This window comes from Oncorhynchus nerka, linkage group LG3 (genome assembly GCF_034236695.1).
Source record: "Oncorhynchus nerka isolate Pitt River linkage group LG3, Oner_Uvic_2.0, whole genome shotgun sequence".
In the NCBI taxonomy this organism is placed as follows: Eukaryota; Metazoa; Chordata; class Actinopteri; order Salmoniformes; family Salmonidae; genus Oncorhynchus; species Oncorhynchus nerka.
Window position 1 is genome coordinate 16020889 of NC_088398.1, and position 26445 is coordinate 16047333.

General features: G+C 42.4%; 1 protein-coding gene across 2 annotated transcripts; it reads right to left on the reverse strand.

The window, feature by feature from the left end:
* Nucleotides 1-85: 85 nt before the first annotated feature.
* LOC115122532 (phosphatidylserine lipase ABHD16A-like) lies at nt 86-21487 on the reverse strand. Of its 2 annotated transcripts, none has more exons than XM_029651742.2 (19): nt 21350-21487; nt 20885-20941; nt 20553-20619; nt 20186-20272; nt 19743-19828; nt 19478-19551; nt 19177-19287; nt 11719-11833; nt 10039-10140; nt 9888-9951; nt 9665-9714; nt 9184-9307; nt 8796-8900; nt 8504-8567; nt 5418-5474; nt 5244-5306; nt 2872-3047; nt 2133-2179; nt 86-1765 (listed from the first exon to the last, which is right to left on the reverse strand). In XM_029651742.2, the coding sequence occupies exons 1-19, from the start codon at nt 21449-21451 to the stop codon at nt 1682-1684; spliced, it is 1635 nt and encodes a 544-aa protein (XP_029507602.1). In that variant the 5' UTR covers nt 21452-21487; the 3' UTR covers nt 86-1681. The 2 variants fall into 2 exon arrangements, with proteins under 2 accessions (XP_029507602.1, XP_029507604.1); XM_029651744.2 differs by lacking the exon at nt 21350-21487 and adding an exon at nt 21110-21254.
* Between the last annotated feature and the right edge of the window lie 4958 nt (nt 21488-26445).

The window sequence follows — 26445 nt, forward strand, 5'->3', positions numbered from 1 at the left end:
CTGAGAATGTGACCTGACCTGGAAAACCTCAGGGCCTGGAACTTTGAGTTATGGTCAGGGGGAAAAAAAACATGTGAGATCGCAGTTTCATAAATAAAATGTCAACATTTTATTTAACATTAAGAGCATTATCAGGAAACAGCTTTGTTCATAATGAGTGAACAAACAAAATGTAGGGCTTTAAAGTGAGGATGGCCTGGCTATATTTGTAAAAAGTAGATCTGTGTGTCTAGGCTTAATCTGAGGCTATCAAAGCCAATTTACTTGGAATAACTTTCAGTTTTTTTTTAAAAATGCAGCCAGAGGGAGAGAAGACCTCATTCCTTTAAGATGCAGCTTTCCTTCCTTGTAGTAGTGTAGTCAAAGGCAATAGGATAGAGCCTTAAAAAATCTAATCAATGGTTACTTCATGGAAGGAGGCATTTTAAATGTCTAGTTCTCATAGTACCAGATGCTTCTTGAGGACGACAGTGTATATTTAAGCAATAAGGCCCGAGGGGGTGTGGTATACGGTTTGGGGCTGTTCTTTTGTACAATGCAACGCAGAGTTCCGGGATACAGCCCTTTAGCTGTGGTATATTGGCCATATCACAACCCCCAACGTAATTAGAGCAGTAAAAATAAACGTGGTATTATGGTCTGATATACCACAGCTATCATCCGAAATCCCCCAGTTTATCAATATGAACAAAGCCATTACAACACGGAACCCAAACCAGCTGCATGCGTGCGCCAACATGCATACACTTATTTTGTCCCCCCACACCAAACGCGATCACGACACAGGTTAAAATATCAAAACAAAACAACCAATTACATTAATTTGGGGACAGGTCGAAAAGCATTAATGGCAATTCATAAACATTTGACCTGAAATGGTCCTTGACAATTAATCCACACAAAACGGTCAACAGAATCGTTGAGTCATCTCTCCTCCTTCTCGGCTTAAATATATATTTATGCACGATGGCAGACAGTTTGGGTCCTGTGTAACTTCTATTTAACCTCTCGGCGACGCAATAATTGAACTATATAGATTTATTGTGTGACGCGAGCGGTGAAGTCAGGGTATTATACTCAGACGATAAGGAATTCCCTTAGACCACGCCCACATTGAAAACAAATTCTTTACCATTGTAAAATAGCCAACTTTGTTTATTTTTGTTTTGTACAGAAATAAAACATGCTAAAGCTGCTGTGTTCAATTGTACATGTAGCCAGGTTAAAAATCACAACCTACTGTTGGCAATGCTCCCATGTCGAGGAAGAGCCCTGTGGCTTCAGGCTATTTGGCGTGGGGAAAGCACTATCACAGTTCGTTTGGAACTCCACTCACTACTTGTAGCTGTATAGCATTGGTCTTGACTAGCTTGATGTTCCGGTCGGACGCTAGCATCATAAAGGGGCATGAGGCAATATTACGTTTTTCTAAGTAGCGAGAACGCTAGGGATCAGTAATGTTCAGACATGTACATTTTGTAATTGATTAAAACAAGTAGACAAATGCCAAGGTTTTGCTATGAGCCAGGTGGGCAGGGTCGCAACATTCCAATACCGACTTGGTCTAGCTGCCTTGTACACCTCCCATAGATACATTCAATCCATGCGCTGTAAACCTCTGATTGGTTGGTCCCCGCCAGGCTCTTTGCTTCTCGTTTCTATCCATCCTTCAACCCTCTTTCTACAGTCTCCAAGGGGCAGTGAATTCAGAGTAGGGGAGAGGAGTGCAGTGAGTTGAGTCGAAGTTCCGCATGTACTTCCGTGCCTGAGAAAGGGAGGGAACAAGTTATGGAGATGGGAGGGAAAACAATGAACGAGAGAACATTCCCAATGGAAATCTGTAGATTTGCTTTTGTCTGACTTTAATGGAAGCCTACTCACCTCCTTACAATTTCCATATAAAGGGAATCAGATGTACTTAACAGGCATTAGCCCACCACAGAACAAATGTAGCAACATTTGCTGTAGTAAATTACTTGAACCACAGAGCCAATAGAAATACATTGCACAGGTGATCTAGTTATGGAAACCTCAAGTGTTCTTCAGCATTGGGGGGGTGAAGGAGACAAGATGAAAGGCACTGATGGAGGGGAGAGGAGGAACAACAGAAGATGAAAGAAGCAGTTTCTCACCAGGAAAAGAGCCAGTTGCCGTCTTCCCTCCAGTGTCATGTCCTCACCTGACAAAACAGGCAGGAAAACCACAACACACACAAATGTTTATATAGGTCTATCTTGTCGATGTGTGTTTTGTCCTATATTTTTAATCCCATCCCCCATGGGACTTTTGGTAGGCCGCCATTGTAAATAATAATTTGTTCTTAACAAACTTGCCTTGTTAAATAAATAAAAAAATATGGATTCACAATCTCAGCAGAGAGCAGTGGTGTGAAAATACTACTTAAGTATTTTTTTGGAGTAGCTGTACTTTACTATACGTATTTTTACTCCATACATTTTCCCCCGACACCCAAAAGTACTAGTTACAATTTGAATGCTTAGCAGTACAGGAAAAATGTCCAATTCATTCACACACATCAAGAGAACGTCCCTGGTCATCCCTACTGCCGCTGGTCTGGTGGACTCACTAAACATAAATGCTTCCTTAGACATTTACAGTGTTGGAGCTGCCCCTAGCTGTCAAAAAAGGAAATTGTGCTGTCTGGTTAGCTAAATATAAGGAATTTGAAGTATAAAGCTTTTACTTTCTCTCAAGTATGACAATTGAGTACTTTTTCCACCTCTGGCAGAGAGTGGTGTCTAAGAGGCAGTAAACAAAGACCAACATAAATTCCATCAGGTAATTCATCTAGGGAGATTGTAATCTAACTCAAACAGTTGTAATGGTGTTGTCATTGAGGAGCAGTCTTACCAACGCTCCAGGGGAAGAAAACATCTCTCTCCGTCTTATACGACTGCAGAACAGACACACACCAGTCATCATCCACCTCATAGCTACTGTACACCGCTGCCTCTTCTACGTGGTTGGAGGCTGCCAGCCATGCTCTGATGGCCCTGACTCCATCGTCTGTCATCACCTGGGGGTACCTGGAGATATGACATCAGAAAGGGTTTAAAACAAACACAGTGCTCACTCTGTTCCTAGTGTATGTATACAGTTGAAGTCAGAAGTTTACATACACTTAGGTTGGAGTCATTAAAACTCATTTTATTTATTTATTTTTTACCCCTTTTTCTCCCCAATTTTCGTGGTATCCAATTATTGTAATTATTGTATCTTGTCTCATCGCTACAACTCCCGTACGGGCTCGGGAGAGACGAAGGTTGAATGTCATGCGTCCTCCGATACACAACCCAACCAGCCGTACTGCTTCTTAACACAGCGCGCATCCAACCCGGAAGCCAGCCGCACCAATGTGTCGGAGGCTACACCATGCACCCGGCAACCTTGGTTAGCGCGCACTGCGCCCGGCCCGCTACAGGAGTCGCTGGTGCGCGATGAGACAAGGACATCCCTACCGACCAAGCCCTCCCTAACCCGGACGACGCTAGGCAAATTGTGCGTCGCCCCACGGTCGCGGCCGGTTACGACAGAGCCTGGGCGCGAACCCAGGGACTCTGATGGCACAGCTGGCGCTGCAGTACAGCGCCCTTAACCACTGCGCCACCCGGGAGGCCTAAAACTCATTTTTCAACCACTCCACAAACTATAGTTTTGTGAAGTTGGTTAGGACATCTACTTTGTGCATGACAAGTAATTTTTCCAACAATTGTTTGCAGACAGATTATTTCACTTATAATTCACTGTATCACAATTTCAGTGGGTCAGAAGTTTATATACACTAAGTTGACTGTGCCTTTAAACAGCTTGGAAAATTCCATAAAATGATGTCATGGCTTTAGAAGCTCCTGATAGGCTAACTGACATAATTTGAGTCAATTGGAGGTGTACCCATGGATGTATTTCAAGGCCTACCTTCAAACTCAGTGCGTTTTTGCTTAACATCATGGGAAAATCAAAAGAAATCAACCAAGACCTCAGAACAAAAAAAATTTCCAAACGCCTGAAGGTATCACGTTCATCTGTACAAACATTAGTACGCACGTATAAACACCATGGGACCACATAGCCGTCGAACCACTCAGAAATGAGACTCGTTCTGTCTCCAAGAGATGAACGTACTTTGGTGCGAAAAGTGCTATCAATTCCAGAACAACAGCAAAGGACCTTGTGAAGATGCTGGAGGAAACCGGTATAAAAGTATCTATCCACAGTAAAACAAGTCCTATATCGACATAACCTGAAAGGCCGCTAAGCAAGGAAGAAGCTACTCCTCCGAAACCTCAATAAAAAAGCCAGACTACGGTTTGCAACTGCACATAGGGATAAAGATCATACTTTTTGGAGAAATGTCCTCTGGTCTGATGAAACAAAAATAGAGCTGTTTGGCCATAATGACAATCGTTATGTTTGGAGGGAAAAGGGGGAGGCTTGCAAGCCGAAGAACACCATCCCAACCGTGAAGCACGGGGGTGGCAGCATCATGTTGTGGGGGTGCTTTGCTACAGAGGGACTGGTGCACTTCACAAAATAGATGGCATCATGAGGCTGGAAAATTATGTAGATATATTGAAGCAACATCTCAAGACATCAGTCAGGAATGTCTTCCAAACGGACAATGACCCCAAGCATTCTTCCAAAGTATGTGGCAAAATGGCTTAAGGACAACAATGTCAAGGTATTGGAGTGGCCATCACAACACCTTGACCTCAATCCCATAGAAACATTTTGGGCAGAACTGAAAAAGCGTGTGCGAGCAAGGAGGCCTAGAAACCTGACTCAGTTACACCAGCTCTGTCAAGAGGAATGGACCAAAATTCACACTACTTATTGTGGGAAGCTTGTGGAAGGCTACCCGGAACGTTTGACCCAAGTTTAACAATTTAAAGGTAACGCTACCAAATACTAATTGAGTGTATGTAAACTTCTGACCCACTGGGAATGTGATGAAAGGTGAAATAATTCACTACTATTATTCTGACATGTCACTTTCTTAAAATAAAGTGGTGATCCTAACTGACAGGGAATTTTTACTAGGATTAAATGTCAGGAATTGTGAAAAACTGAGTTTAAATGTATTTGGCTGAGGTGTATGTAAACTTCCGACTTCAACTGTATATAGTACAAGGCAACACAGATGTCTGTGTGAGGTTGTGGATAATCAAGTCTGTAGTGTACAGACATACACAGCCTATGTCAGGTCTTTGAGACAGAGAACCAACCTGAACTGCAGAAGTTTGAGCAGGAGGTTGTTTCCTCTGTTGGACATGATGTCTTCTGGACCCCTGAAACAACAGTCAGTCAGTGAAACCAGCCACTATAGCTATGCGCTGGTAAATCGAGGTAATCTGAACGGGCTCCAAGTCTTCTTTTTTCATGCCTTCATAGTGACTCACGTGGTGGTAATGATCTCATCTTTGGTTCTTCTGATCAGAAGCACTGGTCCCTGGTACCTAAGGAAGAACTCTTGAGTGTTATAGGGTCATAAAATACTCAGAACCTCCCATCTTCCCTTAGGGTAAACAGCACCCCTTTTGATTTGAACAAAACCTCCCATACACATTTGCCCATTGTAGAAGTGCTCAGAAATGGTCCTTTTGGACCTGAATGCCAAAATATTCAGGAGATAAAAAAGGTACTCAAAGTTGACCTATTTTGCATATCCCACCATACCATCAGATAGCCATGTCTTCATCACTGGAAAATATAGTTGTAATCAATTAAAAGCTTTATCCAACTATTTTATTATTTTTTATTGTCATTTTAACCTTAAACACAATTATCTAAAAACTTGTAAACTCTTTTGTTCTTCATATTTGCATATGTTGTAGCTTATACCCTACTTTACATCTGATGTTCCAGGCTGCATCACATCCGGCCGTGATTGGGAGTCCCATAGGGCATCGCACAATTGGCCCAGCATCGTCCAGGTCTGCCCAGGGTAGGCCATCATTGTAAATAAGAATTTGTTCTTAACTGACTTGCCTAGTTAAATAAAAGGTTAAATGAATTAATACAACAAAAAAACAAAAAAATAGTGCCCGGTTGGGACAATATGCTTGAATACAGTAGTGGTCACGATACCAGAATTTTGACAATACAGATACCAGGACTAGTATCACGATACTCAACACCAACCAAATGAATGTTAGCCGGTCACAGAATGGCACTTGATCCAGACAAACTCAGCTACTGACTGCTCTGTTCAATCGGTGGGCATCTTTTAAATTCAATATCATTAGATTTGAACGTTTTTACAACAGCATTTTACAGAGACTGTATAATTGATGAATTAATCCATACATAGCAATCAATTTTACTTGGTTTTTACGCATCTATTTACATAACAGTAATTTATTTGAATGGTTAATCTCTATTGATAAACTGGGTAAATCAAGTTGTAGCCTATACAGTCTCCAAAACATTAAGAACACCTTCCTAATATTGAGTTATCCCCCCCCGTTTCCCCTCAGAACAGACTCAATTCATCAGGGCATGGACTCTAGAAGGTATCGAAATTGTTCCACAGGGATGCTGACCCGTGTTGATTCCAATGCTTCCCACAGTTGTTTCAAGTTGGCTGGATGTCCTTTGTGTGGTGGACCATTCTTGACACACACAGGAAACTGTTGAGCGTGGAAAAACCCAGCAGTGTTGCAGTTCTTGACACACTCAAACCGGTGCACCTGGCACTTACTACCATAACCCGTTCAAAGGAAGTTCAATCTTGTGTCTTTCCCATTCACCCTCTGAATGGCACACATACACAATCCATGTCTCAAGGCTTAAAAATCCTTCTTTAACCTGTCTCCTACCCTTCATCTACATTGATTGAAAGTGGATTTAACAAGTGACATCAATAAGGAATCATAGCTTTCACCTGGTCACTCATGGAAAGAGCAGGTGTTCCTAATGTTGTGTACACAATACAGGTGTATGCATATTTAATAGGAGTGAGTGCATGCATTGAGTTGAGCTTGTTTTGGCTGATTACATGGGGCTACAGATGACACAGTTTCCCTCCCATTTGGGACTTATTTTATTGTACTGATCAACAACATTTGCATAGAAGTAGCTTATTTGATAAAACTGCGCGCTGTGTCACAAGAGAGAGGGGAGGGGGGCGGCCCGTCGAAGCCGTATTAGCACACCATTCAGTTCGCTGAGGCAATAGATCATCCTTGGGAGAGACGTGCCTTTGCATTAGCTGCGCTGATCTGCGAGTCAGATTTGACAGAAGTACCGAATGTAACAAATTCTAGTACCAAACCATTTTTTCATGTTCTAGTATTGAAAAAGTACCGAAGTTTCATTATAAACTGGGTGGGTCAGAGCCTGATGCTGATCGGCTGACTACCATGGGTAAGACAAACATTTATTTTTACTGCTCGAATTACGTTGGTAACCTGTTTAAAATAGCAATATGGCACCTCGGGGGGGTATATGTCTAATATACCACAGCTAAGGGCTGTGTCAGGCACTCAGCGTTACGTCGTGCATAAGAACAGCCCTTAGCCGTGGTATATTACCACACCCCCTCGTACCTTATAAGCATAACATGCAACACAAGAATGCAGGGTTGGTGTCATGTTTTGGCTGTTAAATGCACACACAAAAAAAGTGAATACAATGGAAATGTCAACTTTCAAATGGTACCACAAAGACGGTTGTTGGTCCACACAGAATGTCGACTTGAATGGGAATATCTGTTTTAAATGACTGTCAATCCTCCATAGAAAACCTATAGAAATATAGATAATAGAATATGTATGACCATTAATGTTAACATTCAACAGTGGGCCATCTGTGGTAGTAATTAGAAGTTAAAATGTCAATGGTGTACCAGCTAAATTGCAGAGGTCTGAAGGGATAGGTCCATCCTATTAATTATATTACTATGATTAAAATGACACCCACCCTGTATTCAAGAGCATGTTGTGTTTCAACTGATGGCGGACACAACACAAAAATATCTATGTATAATAGGGTCTACGCTAATTGATCATTGAGATTAAAGGTAGCATAAACGTGACATGGATTTGCATTAGAATACACATCAAAAGTCCCAATGCAAACTTACACCTCACTTTTCTATTTTTGAGGAGGTGGGAGATGAAATGAAACATCTAGAATTTATACAATAGTTTGACAACCCTGTTTTTAAGCTTTTAATTGATATCGAACCCAACTGTGTATCTTTTCCAGTGATGAAGACATGGCTATCTGATGGTATGGTGGGGTATGCAAAATAGATCAACTTTGAGCACCTTTATTCTCCTGAATATTTTGGCATTCAGGTCAAAAAGTCCCTTTCTGACCACTTCTTCCATGGGTAATATACGGAAAGTTTTGTTCAAATCAAATGGGATGCTGTCAAAAAGTGATTCAATTCAAATAGATTTACCCCATATTTTCCATGGATATGTTCGTGTCAGTCACACACACGCAAAGTGTTTGTGTGAGTAAAGAGTGTTGCACTTACTTGCAGAGCTGATCTGCGCTGTTGAGGTTCATGTACTGCCTGACTGTATGTGTCACCAGAGGCCCTGAAACACACCATTTTCATTGTCAGATCCTGAACCAAACACAGCCCTTACAAATAGACACACCTCAGGCCTTTAGGAGATGCTCTTATCCAGAGTGACTATTCACTTCTTAAAGAATATATCTCATAATAGGAAAAAAGTGTCATCCAAAGACATAATACATTTCTGTTTATATGACATCATTGGTCTTTTCCACGCCATGACCTATGACCCCTGCGCGAGACTCACTCCAGCTGTCGGGCATGACCTTGAGGGCCAGAGGCAGAAGGTCATCAAAGGATGCATCCAACACCAGCGCTTGGATCTCTGGATAGGACATCACCGCCCAACTGGCTGAGAGAGGGAAATATATAGACAGAGAAAAGGAAGTATGAGAGGGGAGGAAGAGAGAGAAGGGAGAAGAATGGGGAGAGAGAAGCGTGAGATGGAGAGAAAATGATGAGGGGGGAGGAAGAGAGAGAAGGGAGAAGAATGGGGAGAGAGAAGCGTGAGATGGAGAGAAAATGATGAGGGGGGAGAAATAAAGTGGTGCTTACAGTATGTTGGTGAAATTGGTCAACTCCTTCCCACAACAAACTAGGGCCAGACAAACTGCATATACCAATAGGGTCCATACCTGTGAATCCCCCTATGGACCAGGCATACACCACTATTTCACTGAGCTGGAAGCCCAGCTTGTGCACTGCAAACTGGATCACTACATCCATGGCATTGGCCTCGTTCTGGGGGAACGGTACGCCCTGAGAGAAATAAGGGAGTGGATAGGGGAACGAAGAGTTGTTGTTTTACATTTACTTTCACGTCAATGCACATTTTGAGACGGAAACAAATCTGCTGCTAACAGACATTTTAGTAATTTATCAGGCGCTCTTATCAACTCACAGTCGTGATTGGATACATTTTCCTACATTTACTTGCTGGTCCCCTGTGGGAATCGAGCCCACAACCCTGTGTCTTCCAACATTCTCCAAGAATGACCCGTGTAGACAAACCAGACTTTCCACATAAGACAAACTTGCCTAATAATGCCATTGAAACATGCTGGTAAGTTCATACAAAAGCGTGATGGTGGAAGAGCGAGGGACACTAAGGCTTACCGTGCTTCCTGCAAAGCCAGGGTGGTTCCAGCCAAGCACTGAGTATCCACCTGCAACACAGACAGACACATAGTTTTATACTGCTCTAGTTTGAATTTAACAGGTTATGGGAATATGTTAACAACCAGGAAGGAAGGATGGTAAAGTAAGATGAGAGGAAGGAACTAAAAAATAAAGTATTTCTAATGTGTAAAAAAAAGTCTCAGACACAGAGGTTCCTTACCTTCCAATGGAGTGTTCATACAGCCCACCTCATAGAAGCCTGCGTTCCCCTCACAGCAGATCACCTACAGCAGGACATACAGCAAACACTACAGACCTCACATGGAACCATGGGTAATGTAGTTCTGATGGTTCATAGAGCATGTCCTTACCAGAGTCTGTCCGTGCTGTCCTTCGTCTCTCCTGCGGTCCACAAACATGGTATCAATCTCATTCCCATCACACGCCACCAGCTTGTTCCTCTGGCCCTCACACTGCACACAGAGAGGGAGGGAGGTACAGAAATGGCTCGGAAGAGAGAAACTTAAGTTAAGCAGGTCTATAAGCGAAAGGTTGCATACATTGCATTCGGAAAGTATTCAGACCCCTTGACTTTTTCCACATTTTGTTACAGCCTTGGATTAAATCGTTTTCCCCCCTACAGACAATACTCCATAATGACAAAGCAAAAACAGGTTTTTAGAAATGTTTGCAAATTTATAAAAAATAACTGAAATATTACATTGACATAAATATTCAGACCCCTTACTAAGTGCTTTGTTGAAGCACCTTTGACAGAGATTACAGCCTTCAGTCTTCTTGGGTATGACGCTACAATCTTGGCATACCTGTATTTGGAGAGTTTCTCCCATTCTTCTCTGCAGATCCTCTCAAGATCTGTCAGGTTGGATGGAGAGTGTCGCTGCACAGCTATTATTAAGTCTCTCCAGAGATGTTTGATCAGGTTCAAGTCCAGGCTCCGGCTGGCCCGCTCACTGACATTGAGACTTGTCCCGAAGCCACTACTGCGTTGTCTTGGCTGTGTGCTTAGGGTCATTGTCCTGTTGCAAGGTGAACCGTCATCCCAGTCGGAGGTTCTGAGTGCTCCAGCACTCTGGAGCAGGTTTTCATCAAGGATCTCTCTGTACTTTGCTCCCTTCATCTTTCCCTCCATCCTAATTAGTTTCCCAGTCCCTGCCGCTGAAAAACATCCCCACAGCATGATAATGCCACCACCATGCTTCACCGTTGGGATGGTACCCGATTTCCTCCATACACGATGCTTGGCATTCAGGCCAAAGTGTTCAATCTGGTTTGATCAGACCAGAGAATCTTGCTTGTCATGGTCTGAGAGTCCTTTAGGTACATTTTGGCAAACTCCAAGCGGGCTGTCATGTGTTTTTTTTGCTGAGGAGTGGCTTCCGTCTGGCCACTCTACCAGAAAGGCCTGATTGGTATAGTGCTGCAGAGATGGTTGTCCTTCTGGAAGGTTCTCCCATCTCCACAGAGGAACTCTAGAGATCTGTCAGTGATCATTGGTTTCTTAGTCACCTCCCTGACCAAGGCCCTTCTCTTGGGGGTTCCAAACTTCTTCCATTTAAGAATGATGGAGGCCAGTGTGTTATTGGGGACCTTCAATGCTGCAGAAATGTTTTGTTTTTTGGTACCCTTCCCCAGATCTGTTTCTCTACACAATCCTGTCTCAGAGCTCTACAGACAATTCTTAGTTTTTGCTCTGATGTGCACTGTCAACTGTGGGACCTTATATAGACAGGTTTGTGCATTTCCAAATCATGTCCAATCAATTGAATTTACCACAGATGGACTCCAATCAAGTTGTAGAAACATCAAGGATGATTAATGGAAAGAGGATGCATCGGAGCTCAATTTTGAGTCTCGTAACAAAAGGTCTGAATACTAAAAATCTGTTTTCGCTTTGTCATTATGTGTAGATTTATAACAAAATGTGGAAAAAGAGGTCTGTATATTTCCAAATACACTGTATATGAATACATTAACTATTGTAAATTAATGTAACCTGACCCTACTGTGGGGTGTGTGTGGTGACTCACCTCTTCTATAAGTCTAGCCTGGCCCTGTTGTAGCATGGGTCTCATAGCCCTTTGCAGTAGGAATACAGACCCAGGGTACAGCATCCTCCTCCCAAATGAGTGGGCAATCAGAAAACTAGAGGAGGAGAAAGAGGGAGGGGAGAGAAGAGGTAGAGTCAGTGGGCTAGCAGGCAGTAATGTAATATCAATCAAATATACCAAGCCTGCCTGCTATAACAGTGTGACTGCAGAGAGACAGTGATAGAAACAGTAGTTGTAGTTAGTTACATTATGCCCTGTGTAGTACAATATCTGACTATGTTGCATGGTAGTGTGGTATATTGTAGTCTATGGAGTGTTTATACCGATGTGGCATGGTAGAATATAGTGTATTTAGTTTAGTACCTGATTATGTGGTATGGTAGAATATAGTGTATTTAGTTTAGTACCTGATTATGTGGTATGGTAGAATATAGTGTATTTAGTTTAGTACCTGATTATGTGGTATGGTAGAATATAGTGTATTTAGTTTAGTACCTGATTATGTGGTATGGTAGAATATAGTGTATTTAGTTTAGTACCTGATTATGTGGTATGGTAGAATATAGTGTATTTAGTTTAGTACCTGATTATGTGGTATGGTAGAATATAGTGTATTTAGTTTAGTACCGATTATGTGGTATGGTAGAATATAGTGTATTTAGTTTAGTACCTGATTATGTGGTATGGTAGAATATAGTGTATTTAGTTTAGTACCTGATTATGTGGTATGGTAGAATATAGTGTATTTAGTTTAGTACCTGATTATGTGGTATGGTAGAATATAGTGTATTTGGTTTAGTACCTGATTATGTGGTATGGTAGAATATAGTGTATTTGGTTTAGTACCTGACTATGTGGTATGGTAGAATATAGTGTATTTGGTTTAGTACCTGACGATGTGGTATGGTAGAATATAGTGTATTTGGTTTAGTACCTGACGATGTGGTATGGTAGAATATAGTGTATTTAGTTTAGTACCTGACGATGTGGTATGGTAGAATATAGTGTATTTGGTTTAGTACCTGACGATGTGGTATGGTAGAATATAGTGTATTTGGTTTAGTACCCGATGTGGTAGAATAGTGTATTTAGTTTAGTACCTGACGATGTGGTATGGTAGAATATAGTGTATTTAGTTTAGTACCTGATTATGTGGTATGGTAGAATAGTGTATTTAGTTTAGTACCTGATTATGTGGTATGGTAGAATAGTGTATTTAGTTTAGTACCTGATTATGTGGTATGGTAGAATAGTGCATTTAGTTTAGTACCTGATGATGTCGTAGAATATAGTGCATTTAGTATCTGATGATGTCGTAGAATATAGTGCATTTAGTTTAGTACCTGATGATGTCGTAGAATATAGTGCATTTAGTTTAGTACCTGATGATGTCGTAGAATATAGTGCATTTAGTTTAGTACCTGATGATGTCGTAGAATATAGTGCATTTAGTTTAGTACCTGATGATGTCGTAGAATATAGTGCATTTAGTTTAGTACCTGATGATGTCGTAGAATATAGTGCATTTAGTTTAGTACCTGATGATGTCGTAGAATAGTGCATTTAGTTTAGTACCTGATGATGTCATAGAATATAGTACATTTAGTTTAGTACCTGATTATGTGGTATGGTAGAATATAGAGCATTTAGTTTAGTACCTGATGATGTCGTAGAATATAGTGCATTTAGTTTAGTACCTGATGATGTCATAGAATATAGTGCATTTAGTTTAGTACCTGATTATGTGGTATGGTAGAATATAGTGCATTTAGTTTAGTACCTGATGATGTCGTAGAATATAGTGCATTTAGTTTAGTACCTGATGATGTCGTAGAATATAGTGCATTTAGTTTAGTACCTGATGATGTCATAGAATATAGTACATTTAGTTTAGTACCTGATGATGTTGTAGAATATCATGCATTTCCACTGAACAAAAATATAAAAAGTATGGCGTTGTGTGGGTCAGGGGTTTGCTGATGTCAACAATGTGAACAGAGTGCCCCATGGTGTTGCTGGGGTTATGGCAGGGTTTCCCCAAAATCAGTCCTCGTGACCCCAAGGGGTGCATGTTTTGGTTTTTGCCCTAACACTACACGGCTAATTCAGATAATCATCAAGCTTTGATCATTTCAATCAGCTGTGTAGTGTTAGGGCAAAAAACAAAACGTGCACCCCTTGGGGTCACGATGACTGGGTTTGGGAAACGCTGGGTTACGGTACGGGCAGGCATAAGTTAAGGCCCAATGTCGTGCCATTCATCTACCACCATCACCTCATGTTTCAGCATGATAATTCATGGCCCCATGTCGAAAGGATCTGTACACAATTCCTGGAAGAAGAAAATGTCCCAGTTCTTCCATGGCCTGCATACACAGACATGTCACTCGTTGAGCATGTTTGGGATGCTCTGGATTGACGTGTACAAATCAAAGTTTATTTGTCACGTGCGCCGAATAAAACAGGTGTAGTAGACCATGCTTACTTACCGGCTCTAACCAATAGTACGAAAACAAAGGTGTGTGTGTAGGTAAGTAAATAAATAAAACAGTAAAAATTTGAAAATAGGAGTAGCATAGCTATATACAGACACCGGTTAGTCAGGCTTATTGAGGTCGTATGTATATGTAGGTATAGTTAAAGTGACTATGCATATATGATGAACAGAGAGTAGCAGTAGCGTAAAAAGAGAGGTTGGCTGGAGGTGGGACACAATGCAGATAGCATATCACAATGCAGATAGCCAATATGCGGGAGCACTGGTTGGTCGGGCCAATTGAGGTAGTATGTACATGGATGTATTGTTAAAGTGACTATGCATATATGATAAACAGAGAGTAGTAGCAGCGTAAAAGAGGGGTTTGGGGGGCAGGGCACACAATGCAAATAGTCCAGGTAACCATTGGTTACCTGTTCAGAAGTCTTATGGCTTGGGGGTAAAAACTGTTGAGAAGCCTTTTTGTCCTAGACTTGGCACTCCGGTACCGCTTGCCTTGCGGTAGTAGAGAGAACAGTCTATGACTGGGGTGGCTGGGGTCTTTGACAATTTTTAGGGCCTTCCTCTGATACTGGTGTAGAGGTCCTGGATGGCAGGCAGTTTTCCCCAGTGATGTATTGGGCCGTACGCACTACCCTCTGAAGTGCCTTGCGGTCAGAGGCCGAGCAATTGCCATACCAGGCAGTGATACAACCGGTCAGGATGCTCTCAATGTTGCAGCTGTAGAACCTTTTGAGGATCTCAGGACCCATTCCAAATCTTTTTAGTTTCCTGAGAGGGAGAAGGCTTTGTCGTGCCCTCTTCATGACTGTCTTGGTGTGTTTGGACCATTCTACTTCGTTGTTGATGTGGACACCAAGGAATTTGAAGCTCTCAACCTGCTCCACTACAGCCCTGTCGATGAGAATGGGGACGACAGTTCCCGCCAATATAAAGCAACTTTGCACAGCCATTGAAGAGGAGTGGGACAACATCCCGGAGACCACAATCAACAGCCCGATGAACCGTAAAGCGAAGGAGATGTCGCACTACATGAGGCAAATGGTGGTCACACCAGATACTGACGAGTTTTCTGATGCACGCCCCTATTTTTTTTTAAGGTATCTGTAACCAACATATACATATCTGTAAACAACAGATACATATCTGTAAACAACAGATACATATCTGTAAACAACATATACATATCTGTAAACAACATATACATATCTGTAAACAACAGATACATATCTGTAAACAACAGATACATATCTGTAACCAACAGATACATATCTGTAAACAACAGATACATATCTGTAAACAACAGATACATATCTGTAAACAACAGATACATATCTGTAACCAACAGATACATATCTGTAAACAACAGATACATATCTGTAAACAACAGATACATATCTGTAAACAACAGATACATATCTGTATTCCCAGTCATGTGAAATCCATAAGGCCTAATGAATTTATTTCAATTGACTGACTTCCTTATATAAAGTGTAAATTCTTTGAAACTGTTGAATGTTGCATTTATATTTTTGTTCAGTGTAGTTTAGTACCTGACAACATGGCATGGTAGAATACAGTGTGTTGTGGGTATTTTAGTCTGTTTATACCTGGCAATGTAGCATGGCAGACAGGGGTCGACGTTAACGCTTGTCCGCTTGCCCAGGGCAAGTAAAAGAAAATGACGGACAATAAGAATATCGATTTTAAGTTGTCCGAATGGACAAGTGAAATGAATTCCAATATAAATGAGTGTACTCCATTCAGAACTGGATGTCTGTCCTCCAGACGCAGTGTTACACACTGTTCTAATCTATGCAGAGTGCATCAGAGTATAATTATTGAAGGCCTGCATTGACAGGCAAGAGTAGTCTTTCAATCAGGCAGTCGAGAGATGCGTTTTTGAGATCAAAGCGAGCCGCATGTGCACATTTGTTGATATTCATTGCTTGTTAGTGAGTCATTTGCCCACTTATAGCTCATTTTTGGTCAGCAATGAAAATCCTGGAAAACTAATGATGTGTGTGCCAGTGGGGCGCGTGTACCAGGGCGCGTGTACCAGTGGGCGCGTGTACCAGTGGGGCGCGTGTACCAGTGAGGCGCGTGTACCAGTGGGCGCGTGTACCAGTGGGGCGCGTGTACCAGTGGGGCGCGTGTACCAGTGGGCGCGTGTACCAGTGAGGCGCGTGTACCAGTGGGCCGCGTGTACCAGTGAGGCGCGTGTACCAGTGGGGCGCGTGTACCAGTGAGGCGCGTGTACCAGTGAGGCGCGTGTACCAGTGAGGCGCGTGTACCAGTGGGGCGCGTGTACCAGTGAGGCGCGTGTACCAGTGGGCGCGTGTACCAGTGGGGCGCGTGTACCAGTGGGCGCAAGTACCAGTGGGCGCGTGTACCAGTGGGCGCGTGTACCAGTGGGGCGCGTGTACCAGTGGGCCGCGTGTACCAGTGGGCCGTTGCCAGAGGAGAGAGAGACTTGCGCAGCAGGTAAAATAATGATATACAACAGACTAACTAGATAACCAGCCAAACTACACTGTTTTGAATAGACTATCTTGCTAGTTAACTACTTAGCATGTATTAATGTCATTGACATGTCCAATGTCCTAAAATAACTTTCCACTGGCACTTGTGTATAACCGCAAATGGGGAACACACAGTTGATACAGGTGCAGTTGATGAAACCAAATGTGGCATACTCCGGTTGTATTACAGTCTCTCAAGCCCTCAAAATTGGCTAGGATTCTCTATTCAATACTGGCCTTGTAATTCTAACAAAGTAAATAAATACACTGCTCAAAAACATAAAGGGAACACTTAAACAGCACAATGTAACTCCAAGTCAATCACACTTCTGTGAAATCAAACTGTCCACTTAGGAAGCAACACTGATTGACAATACATTTCACATGCTGTTGTGCAAATGGAATAGACAACAGGTGGAAATGATAGGCATTTAGCAAGACACCCCCAATAAAGGAGTGGTTCTGCAGGTGGGGACCACAGACCACTTCTCAGTTCCTATGCTTCCTGGCTAATGTTTTGGTCACTTTTGAATGCTGGCGGTGCTTTCACTCTAGTGGTAGCATGAGACGGAGTCTACAACCCACACAAGTGGCTCAGGTAGTGCAGCTCATCCAGGATGGCACATCAATGCGAGATGTGGCAAGAAGGTTTGCTGTGTCTGTCAGCGTAGTGTCCAGAGCATGGAGGCGCTACCAGGAGACAGGCCAGTACATCAGGAGACGTGGAGGAGGCCGTAGGAGGGCAACAACCCAGCAGCAGGACCGCTACCTCCGCCTTTGTGCAAGGAGGAGCAGGAGCCCTGCCAGAGCCCTGCAAAATGACCTCCAGCGGGCCACAAATGTGCATGTGTCTGCTCAAACGGTCAGAAACAGACTCCATGAGGGCCCGACGTCCACAGGTGGGGGCAACACCGTGCAGGTCGTTTGGCATTTGCTAGAGAACATCAAGATTGGCAAAATCGCCACTGGCGCCCTGTGCTCGTCACAGATGAAAGCAGGTTCACTGAGCACATGTGACAGACGTGACAGTCTGGAGACGCCGTGGAGAACGTTCTGCTGCCTGCAACATCCTCCAGCATGACCGGTTTGGCGGTGGGTCAGTCATGGTGTGGGGTGGCATTTCTTTGGGGGGCCGCACAGCCCTCCATGTGCTCGCCAGAGGTAGCCTGACTGCCATTAGGTACCGAGATGAGATCCTCAGACCCCTTGTGAGACCATATGCTGGTGTGGTTGGCCCTGGGTTCCTCCTAATGCAAGACAATGCTAGACCTCATGTGGCTGGAATGTGTCAACAGTTCCTGCAAGAGGAAGGCATTGATGCTATGGACTGGCCCGCCCGTTCCCCAGACCTGAATCCAATTGAGCACATCTGGGACATCATGTCTCGCTCCATCCACCAACGCCACGTTGCACCACAGACTGTCCAGGAGTTGGCGGATGCTTTAGTCCAGGTCTGGGAGGAGATCCCTCAGGAGACCATCCGCCACTTCATCAGGAGCATGCCCAGGCGTTGTAGGGAGGTCATACAGGCACGTGGAGGCCACACACACTACTGAGCCTCATTTTGACTTGTTTTAAGGACATTACATCAAAGTTGGATCAGCCTGTAGTGTTCCACTTTAATTTTGAGTGTGACTCCAAATCCAGACCTCCATGGGTTGATAAATTTGATTTCCATTGATAATTTTTGTGTGATTTTGTTGTCAGCACATTCAACAATGTAAAGAAAAAAAATTTAATAAGAATATTTCATTCATTCAGATCTAGGATGTGTTATTTTAGTGTTCCCTTTATTTTTTTGAGCAGTGCATATATTCTTAGAATATCCTAATTGACAAGTAACTCCAATGTTGTCAACATCTTCACTGAACACTGCATATTTTAACCTTACAAATAGATAAACATCTTAGTTAGCTACCTCGCCAACCTTAGCCGTTTGATCCCTGGTTCATTTAACGAGGGAATCATTGTATAAAGAAAGTATTTAGTTGTAATTGTAATGTTGCAGGGTGGACAAACCATCCTCCAGGAGATTCCAGGAGAGCTACTGGGTGTGCAGGCTTTTGCTCCAGCCATGCTCGAACACACCACATTGCAAAAAATGATCAGCTGCTCAACAGGACCGTGATATTTGTGCAGGGTTGGATCCAAAGTCTGCACACCCGGTAGCTATCCAGATGGAGGGTTGACGGACCACGTGTTTTAAACAGAAACCTATCAGTGCAGTATTTTACTTTGCGGGGGGTTAAGTGCCTTGCTCAAGGCCACAACAGCAGGAGATAATGTATAGTAATGAACGATGTTTTACATCATACAACAATATAAATATAATATAAATGGTCCTGCAAGTTGCTAAAAATGGTTCTGTCAAGCCCTGGTAGAGTACAGTGTATTGTGGATATTGTAGTCTGTCTATACCTGACGATGTGGCATGGTAGAGTGCGTAAAGAGTTGAGCACGCTGTCTGCTGCCCCTCTCAGTTTGGGCTCTGGCTTCAGTAGAGACACTCCGGTCTTGGACAGCAGCTTCCTGTTAGAAGGGACATTTAACAATTGGAAATAGAGCCTTACTCTCAAATCATAACCCAGACACAGTCATCCTGTTTACATTTACTGTACCACCTTGTGTATTTCATACCAAAAAAAATACAATCACAGTGTAATAATTAACACACATGTAAAAGGTTCACATCAATATGCAAATTACACACACAACTCACGGATTGCTAACTTCTTCCCAGCTGAAGTCTGCCGGCCAGTGAGAGAAGTCAAAATCATAGCAGGCCAGCTTTTTCTACAGACAGAACATTCAAAATTAGTGATCAGGAAGAATAGGTTTCTTTAATTCAAGATTGACAACCACTAGCAAAACAGGCCTGAGAATACTATCAAATGACATATAGGGTACTGGTTAGACATCACACACCATATGGGGAGTAAGGTGTCATTTGAGACGCAGCCCAGCTGTTGCCATAGCAGTGTTACCTTGTTGCTAGGCGTGTGGTTCTTCCTGGTTTCCTCCAGAATGGAGATGAACTGTTGATACTCCGAGTTCCTCCACCGTCCCCAACCTGAGAGAGAGAGGGAAAGGGAGAGAGAAGCAGAGAGTGCCAGGGAGAGAGAAGCAGAGAGTGCCAGAGAGAGTCTCAGGGGTGTACTTAGTGTACCTGATAGACCCACACCTTGTGAGGGAGTCAGTGTGTGAAATCATAACCCCACAGGAATGCAATCGTAGTTAGCGGTAGACTAGCCACACACAATCCAATGTCTGTGTAGCAGATGAAGAACACCAGACACTACATTCTCTACAATTAGGTTTTGAGATGTTAACATATTTTATGGGGAGAAAAAAATCCATTGAACACAGAGGATTTCTCAAACCAGGAAGAGCAACACAAGTTCAGTAAAAAGAGGGGTAAAGTTCTCACCTCTCAGACAGGCGACTCCCAGCAGACAAACCATTACTGTTCCCACATACTGACTGACTGGGACCAGCTTACTGCTGCAGATGTACCCTGAAACACACAGCAACAGTTTGGCCTACGAACACCACACACACAAACAATTAGGCTAGTAATACCCATTTGCTCCCCCTTTCTTGCACTCATTCGCAATCAAGCATGCACACATGTCCTACGTCAAACCATATCACCACTAGCCAGTACCAATACTTACATACTACACTACAGCTGGGTGGTATTGATAGTTAAACCCAATAAGAGCTTTACTACTGCATGAGTCATTTTTATTACCTTTCATATCACATGAGTGAACACACACACACACACACATTACCTTTTCTGTAAAGGTAGCAGAGGAGGAGAGGGGAGCTGTAGTATGACAGAGACCACAAAGCTGACGCCTGGAGGGAGAACACACAAGAGAACAGTTACATCTCAACACAAAGTATGAGAATGTATAGGCTACCTGTATAGCTATGCGAGTGTGCTACTTGTCTTTACTTGTGGCTTCAATTTATGCAAAAACAAAGATCAAAGGTTGTGTATTAAAGTGCAGGCCACTGCATGTAATAGTAAAATATAGTTTATTCTCTAGCTAATCAAAACAGAGTCATAATCAACAATTAGATACTACAACTTGTGGTAACTTGCTAGTTATATACTGACCCATCCGAGGATGCTGTCAGTGTGTTTCTCCAGGCTCTTGGGTTGATAAGTCCATCCCTGGAGTTGTAAGATAAGGGGAAAATAGTTAGCTGCTAAATGCGTGGTGACTTGCCAAGCCAGCTATGGATAAGTGCAATGATCTCCCTGCCTAGCTAGTAAAGCTAACGTTAGCTACCTAGCATAGCTCAACAGTGACTTAGGTTACGTGCTTGCTAGCATGCTCACCTGCAACAACGCAAAGATAGCCATTATACTTGATTCTCTTGGTATCTAGCTGAACATTCCCACATGTGTTAACTATGCATACATATTCATATTGTCACCTCTGTCATTCAGTGACTGACAGCAGTTTCAATAACACTTCCTGACCGGAGCGCGAACTAGTGCTAGCGTCGACCAAAGTTACATTCCTATCTCTTCCTTGGTCGGTCACAAACACAAGCACGGTATCTGCCGTGAGCCTACCCTCCTCCCTGCTCTTCCTTCGGTTCGGGACTCCCCCTGTGAACGGTGCACTCTCTGGAGATGAGGCCCCAAAAAGCAGCGGATCCACATCCAGCCGGCCATTCTTCCTCTGGTAGCTACGGCAGCCGACACAGGACGTAAATTCCAGACATACAAAGTGCAAGCGTTTTCTTCTTCGGTATAATAGCGCCCGCAACAATTATATGTGCATTCCGCCACCTACTGTACAGGTAGATAATACATATCCAAAAAAGGGAATAATGCGGGGTAAAAATAAATCTATACAAACTATCAATAACACATTTTTAATGAAACTAAATCAGCATGGTTTTCTATTCCAGTCAGGTACTTAACACAGGCTCAGAAGGATCCTGTGAGGGTGGCATACTTTCTGTCGACAGTAGTCCTTGCAGTGCTTCTGCCATGAAGTCTTCTCAGCTGTACAGATGTAATGATGTCCAGCTTATTGGACACTTGTGCAGTACAATTAATAATTGTGGCTATAAATGCTACAAAATCCACCTTCTTTACAATAAGTGTATCCAGATCACTTTGATGTTTAACATTTGCAACAGGTTGCGGTGCATCCACGGCCATATCTTCTTCAGAACTGTGGGCTGTTCCCCTTCATTTCTCTTCAACGCCTCCATATAAGATATTTTCTGTACAGCCCTGATCCTTGACACCTCAACTGTTTTCACCCTAACAGGGCACTCTGGGAATATGATCCTGTGAGGATTCTGTGTTATGCACTATAGCCCGTTACCATATACAGTGGGGCAAAAAAGTATTTAGTCAGCCACCAATTGTGCATGTTCTCCCACTTAAAAAGATGAGAGAGGCCTGTAATTTTCATCATAGGTACACTTCAACTATGACAGACAAAATGAGAAAAAAAATCCAGAAAATCACATTGTAGGATTTTTTATGAATTTATTTACAAATTATGGTGGAAAATAAGTATTTGGTCAATAACAAAAGTTTCTCAATACTTTGTTATATACCCTTTGTTGGCAATGACAGAGATCAAACGTTTTCTGTAAGTCTTCACAAGGTTTTCACACACTGTTGCTGGTATTTTGGCCCATTCCTCCATGCAGATCTCCTCTAGAGCAGTGATGTTTTGGGGCTGTTACTGGGCAACACAGGCTTTCAAATCCCTCCAAAGATTTTCTATGAGGTTGAGATCTGGAGACCGGCTAGGCCACTCCAGGACCTTGAAATGCTTCTTACGAAGCCACTCCTTCGTTGCCCGGGCGGTGTGTTTGGGATCATTGTCATGCTGAAAGACCCAGCCACGTTTCATCTTCAATGCCCTTGCTGATGGAAGGAGGTTTTCACTCAAAATCTCACGATACATGGCCCCATTTATTCTTTCCTTTACACGGATCAGTCGTCCTGGCCCCTTTGCAGAAAAACAGCCCCAAAGCATGATGTTTCCACCCCCATGCTTCACAGTAGGTATGGTGTTCTTTGGATGCATTATTTGTCCTCCAAACACGACAAGTTGAGTTTTTACCAAAAAGTTATATTTTTGTTTCATCTGACCATATTACATTCTCCCAATCTTCTTCTGGATCATTCAAATGCTCTCTAGCAAACTTCAGATGGGCCTGGACATGTACTGGCTTAAGCAGGGGGACACGTCTGGCACTGCAGGATTTGAGTCCCTGGCGGTGTAGTGTGTTACTGATGGTAGGCTTTGTTACTTTGGTCCCAGCTCTCTGCAGATCATTCACTAGGTCCCCCCGTGTGGTTCTGGGATTTTTGCTCACCGTTCTTGTGATCATTTTGACCCCACGGGGTGAGATCTTGCGTGGAGCCCCAGATCGAGGGAGATTATCAGTGGTCTTGTATGTCTTCCATTTCCTAATAATTGCTCCCACAGTTGATTTCTTCAAACCAAGCTGCTTACCTATTGCAGATTCAGTCTTCCCAGCCTGGTGCAGGTCTACAATTTTGTTTCTGGTGTCCTTTGACAGCTCTTTGGTCTTGGCCATAGTGGAGTTTGGAGTGTGACTGTTTGAGGATGTGGACAGGTGTCTTTTATACTGATAACAAGTTCAAACAGGTGCCATTAATACAGGTAACGAGTGGAGGAAAGAAGAAGTTACAGGTCTGTGAGAGCCAGAAATCTTGCTTGTTTGTTGGTGACCAAATACTTATTTTCCACCATAATTTGCAAATAAATTCATAAAAAATCCTACAATGTGATTTTCTGGATTTTTTCTCTCATTTTGTCTGTCATAGTTGAAGTGTACCTATGATGAAAATTACAGGCCTCTCTCATCTTTTTAAGTGGGAGAACTTGCACAATTGGTGGCTGACTAAATACTTTTTTGCCCCACTGTATGTGATTGAATATTATCTGCTGTTGACTTGTGTGGATGTATGTGTTATGCAACATAGCTGACTTGAGACATTGTTAACAGTTTCAGGGCCATTTGCCTTTCTCGTGATGTAAAAATACAGAATAACATGAAGACAGGAACTGTGAACGTAGTGTTGCGAGAACAAACGGTCTTTTGTTAGATAACAGGAGCCATGTGTGAGATAACTGTATTGAGTGTGTGAGCGCATAGATATTCTACACAACTACAACGACTGAACGCTGAAACGCCTAGGAGGCTGGGATCAGCTCGTGCGCCAACAATCAACGATAGGCTGAGTGAGTTTAAACCACGCCCAGTCTATACTCTGACAGGCCGGCTCCGAGGCAGGAACTACTTCTGTCAGAGTATATTACAATAATTTTGTCAGGAACAAGTCAGTTCTCTGTTTGCCCTGCGAGGTGTGACAGAGAGCCCGTATACACGAAAATTGCATTTACCACTTATTGCTTAGTTAATAAAAAAGTACATAGTATACAATTGATGACTCAGCGTCATACTTATCCTGATACCAGATTCGATTGACGCAACCCTTAACAATCCCCACCACAGTTGCAACATTTTACATTCACAGACTCTTCAATGGCATATTCCTTCCGCCTGAAAACACTTGACACGTGGCCAAACTACAACTTTCTACATTTCTTGCATTGCATCAGGTTTTGCACGAACGCTCTTATGGGGTATCTTATATATTCAAGCTTTACATAGGGAGGTAGAAACTCATCAAACATCAATAATACAGATACACTTGGCTCCTTTTCCCCTTTTCCCCCATTCTCCATACGGTCAAGCAACGTGCATTAACTACTCCTGGATTTTTTTGCCTAAGATATTGATTATCAATGTCCAACGGGACGCCAGAGAGAGCACCTTTCACCGATGCCCTGCTCCAACATTCAAAGCTGTCCACTTCATGCATAGATCATTTCACAAGCCACAATACACGCTCTTTAGATACACACAATATCAAATCGAATGTATTTATAAAGTCCTTTTTATATCAGCAGATGTCACAACGTGCTTAAATAACACCATACCACTCCTGGTTACTTTGAATGCATCCACTTTTCCCAACGCCTTCTTCACAATCCTCGTGACTTCTAAAGGGTTTACCAAATGAACATCTTTATCCAAAAAACGAACTCCAACAAGCAACGACTCTTCAGAGTCCTTTTCCACAACAATTTTAGCCGTTTTGGTTCCATTCTTGTTCATTGTTGTCCACTCATCTTCCTCACTAATGGTACTCGACACGCTTTCATCTTCAAACAACACTTCCACTTCCGCCATCTCAGCCCTTTCTCGGAAGAACTTGTCACTTTCCGTGCATGAGTTTTAGGAGGAATCATTTTTCATTTTTACTGCTGTAATAAATGCTGCAATAACACAATTGTGACAATAACATTGGGTTTGATTACAGACAATTAAGATTCATTTGACCCGTTTATTTGTTGATGTTTATTGAAACAGACAGACCAAAAGTCCAAGGTGAAGGTTTCCCACAGCCCAGATCTTTCCCCATGGCCAGTGATCAATATCACTATAAACTTCATACCCCTTGACTTATTCCACATTTTGTCGTTACAGCCTGAATTCAAGATGAATAAACGATACGTTTTTTTCTCACCCATCCACACAAAATAACCCATAATGAAATAAGTGAAAACATGTTTTTAGAAATTGTAGCCAATTTATTGAAAATGAAATACAGAAATGTACGTAAGTATTCATACCCCTGAGTCAATACACATTAGAATCACCTTATGCAGCAATTACTGCTGGGCAGAGATTATACAATATTTGCACATTATTCTTTGTAAAATTCTTCAAGCGCTGTCAAGTTGGTTGTTGAACATTGCTAAACAGCCATTTTCAAGTCTTACCATAGATTTTCAAGCCGAGTTATGTCAAAAACTGTAACTAGGCCAATCAGAAACATTTCATGTCATTTTGGTAAGCAACACCAGTATATTTTTGGTCTTATGTTTTAGGTTATTGTCCTACTGAAAGGTGAATGTCTCCCAGTGTCTGTTGGAAGGCATACTGAACCAGGTTTTCCTCTAGGATTTTGCCTGTGCTTAGCTCTATTCCATTTGACATATACAGTACCAGTCATACAGTACCAGTCATACAGTACCAGTCATACAGTACCAGTCATACAGTACCAGTCATTCAGTACCAGTCAAAAGTTTGGACACACCTAATCATTCAAGGGTTTTAATTTATTTGTACTATTTTTGACATTGTAGAACAGTAGTGAAGACATCAAAACTATGAGATAACACATATGGAATCATGTAGTAACCAAAAAAGTGTTAAACAAATCCAAACATATTTTAGATTTTAGATTCTTCAAAGTAGCCACCCTTTGCCTTGATGACAGCTTTGCACACTCTTGGCATTCTCTCAACCTGCTTCATGAGATAGTCACCTGGAATAAATGTAAATTATTAACAGGTGTGCCTTGTTAAAAGTTCTTTTGTGGAATTTCTTTCCTTCTTAATGCATTTGAGCCAATCAGTTGTGTTGTGACAAGGTAGGGTTGGTATTCAGAAGATAGCCCTATTTGGTAAAAGACCAAGTCCACATTATGGCAAGAACAGCTCAACTAAGCAAAGAGAAATGACAGTCCATCATTACTTTAAGACATGAAGGTCAGTCAATGCGGGAAATTTAAAGAACTTTGAAAGTTTCTTCAAGTGC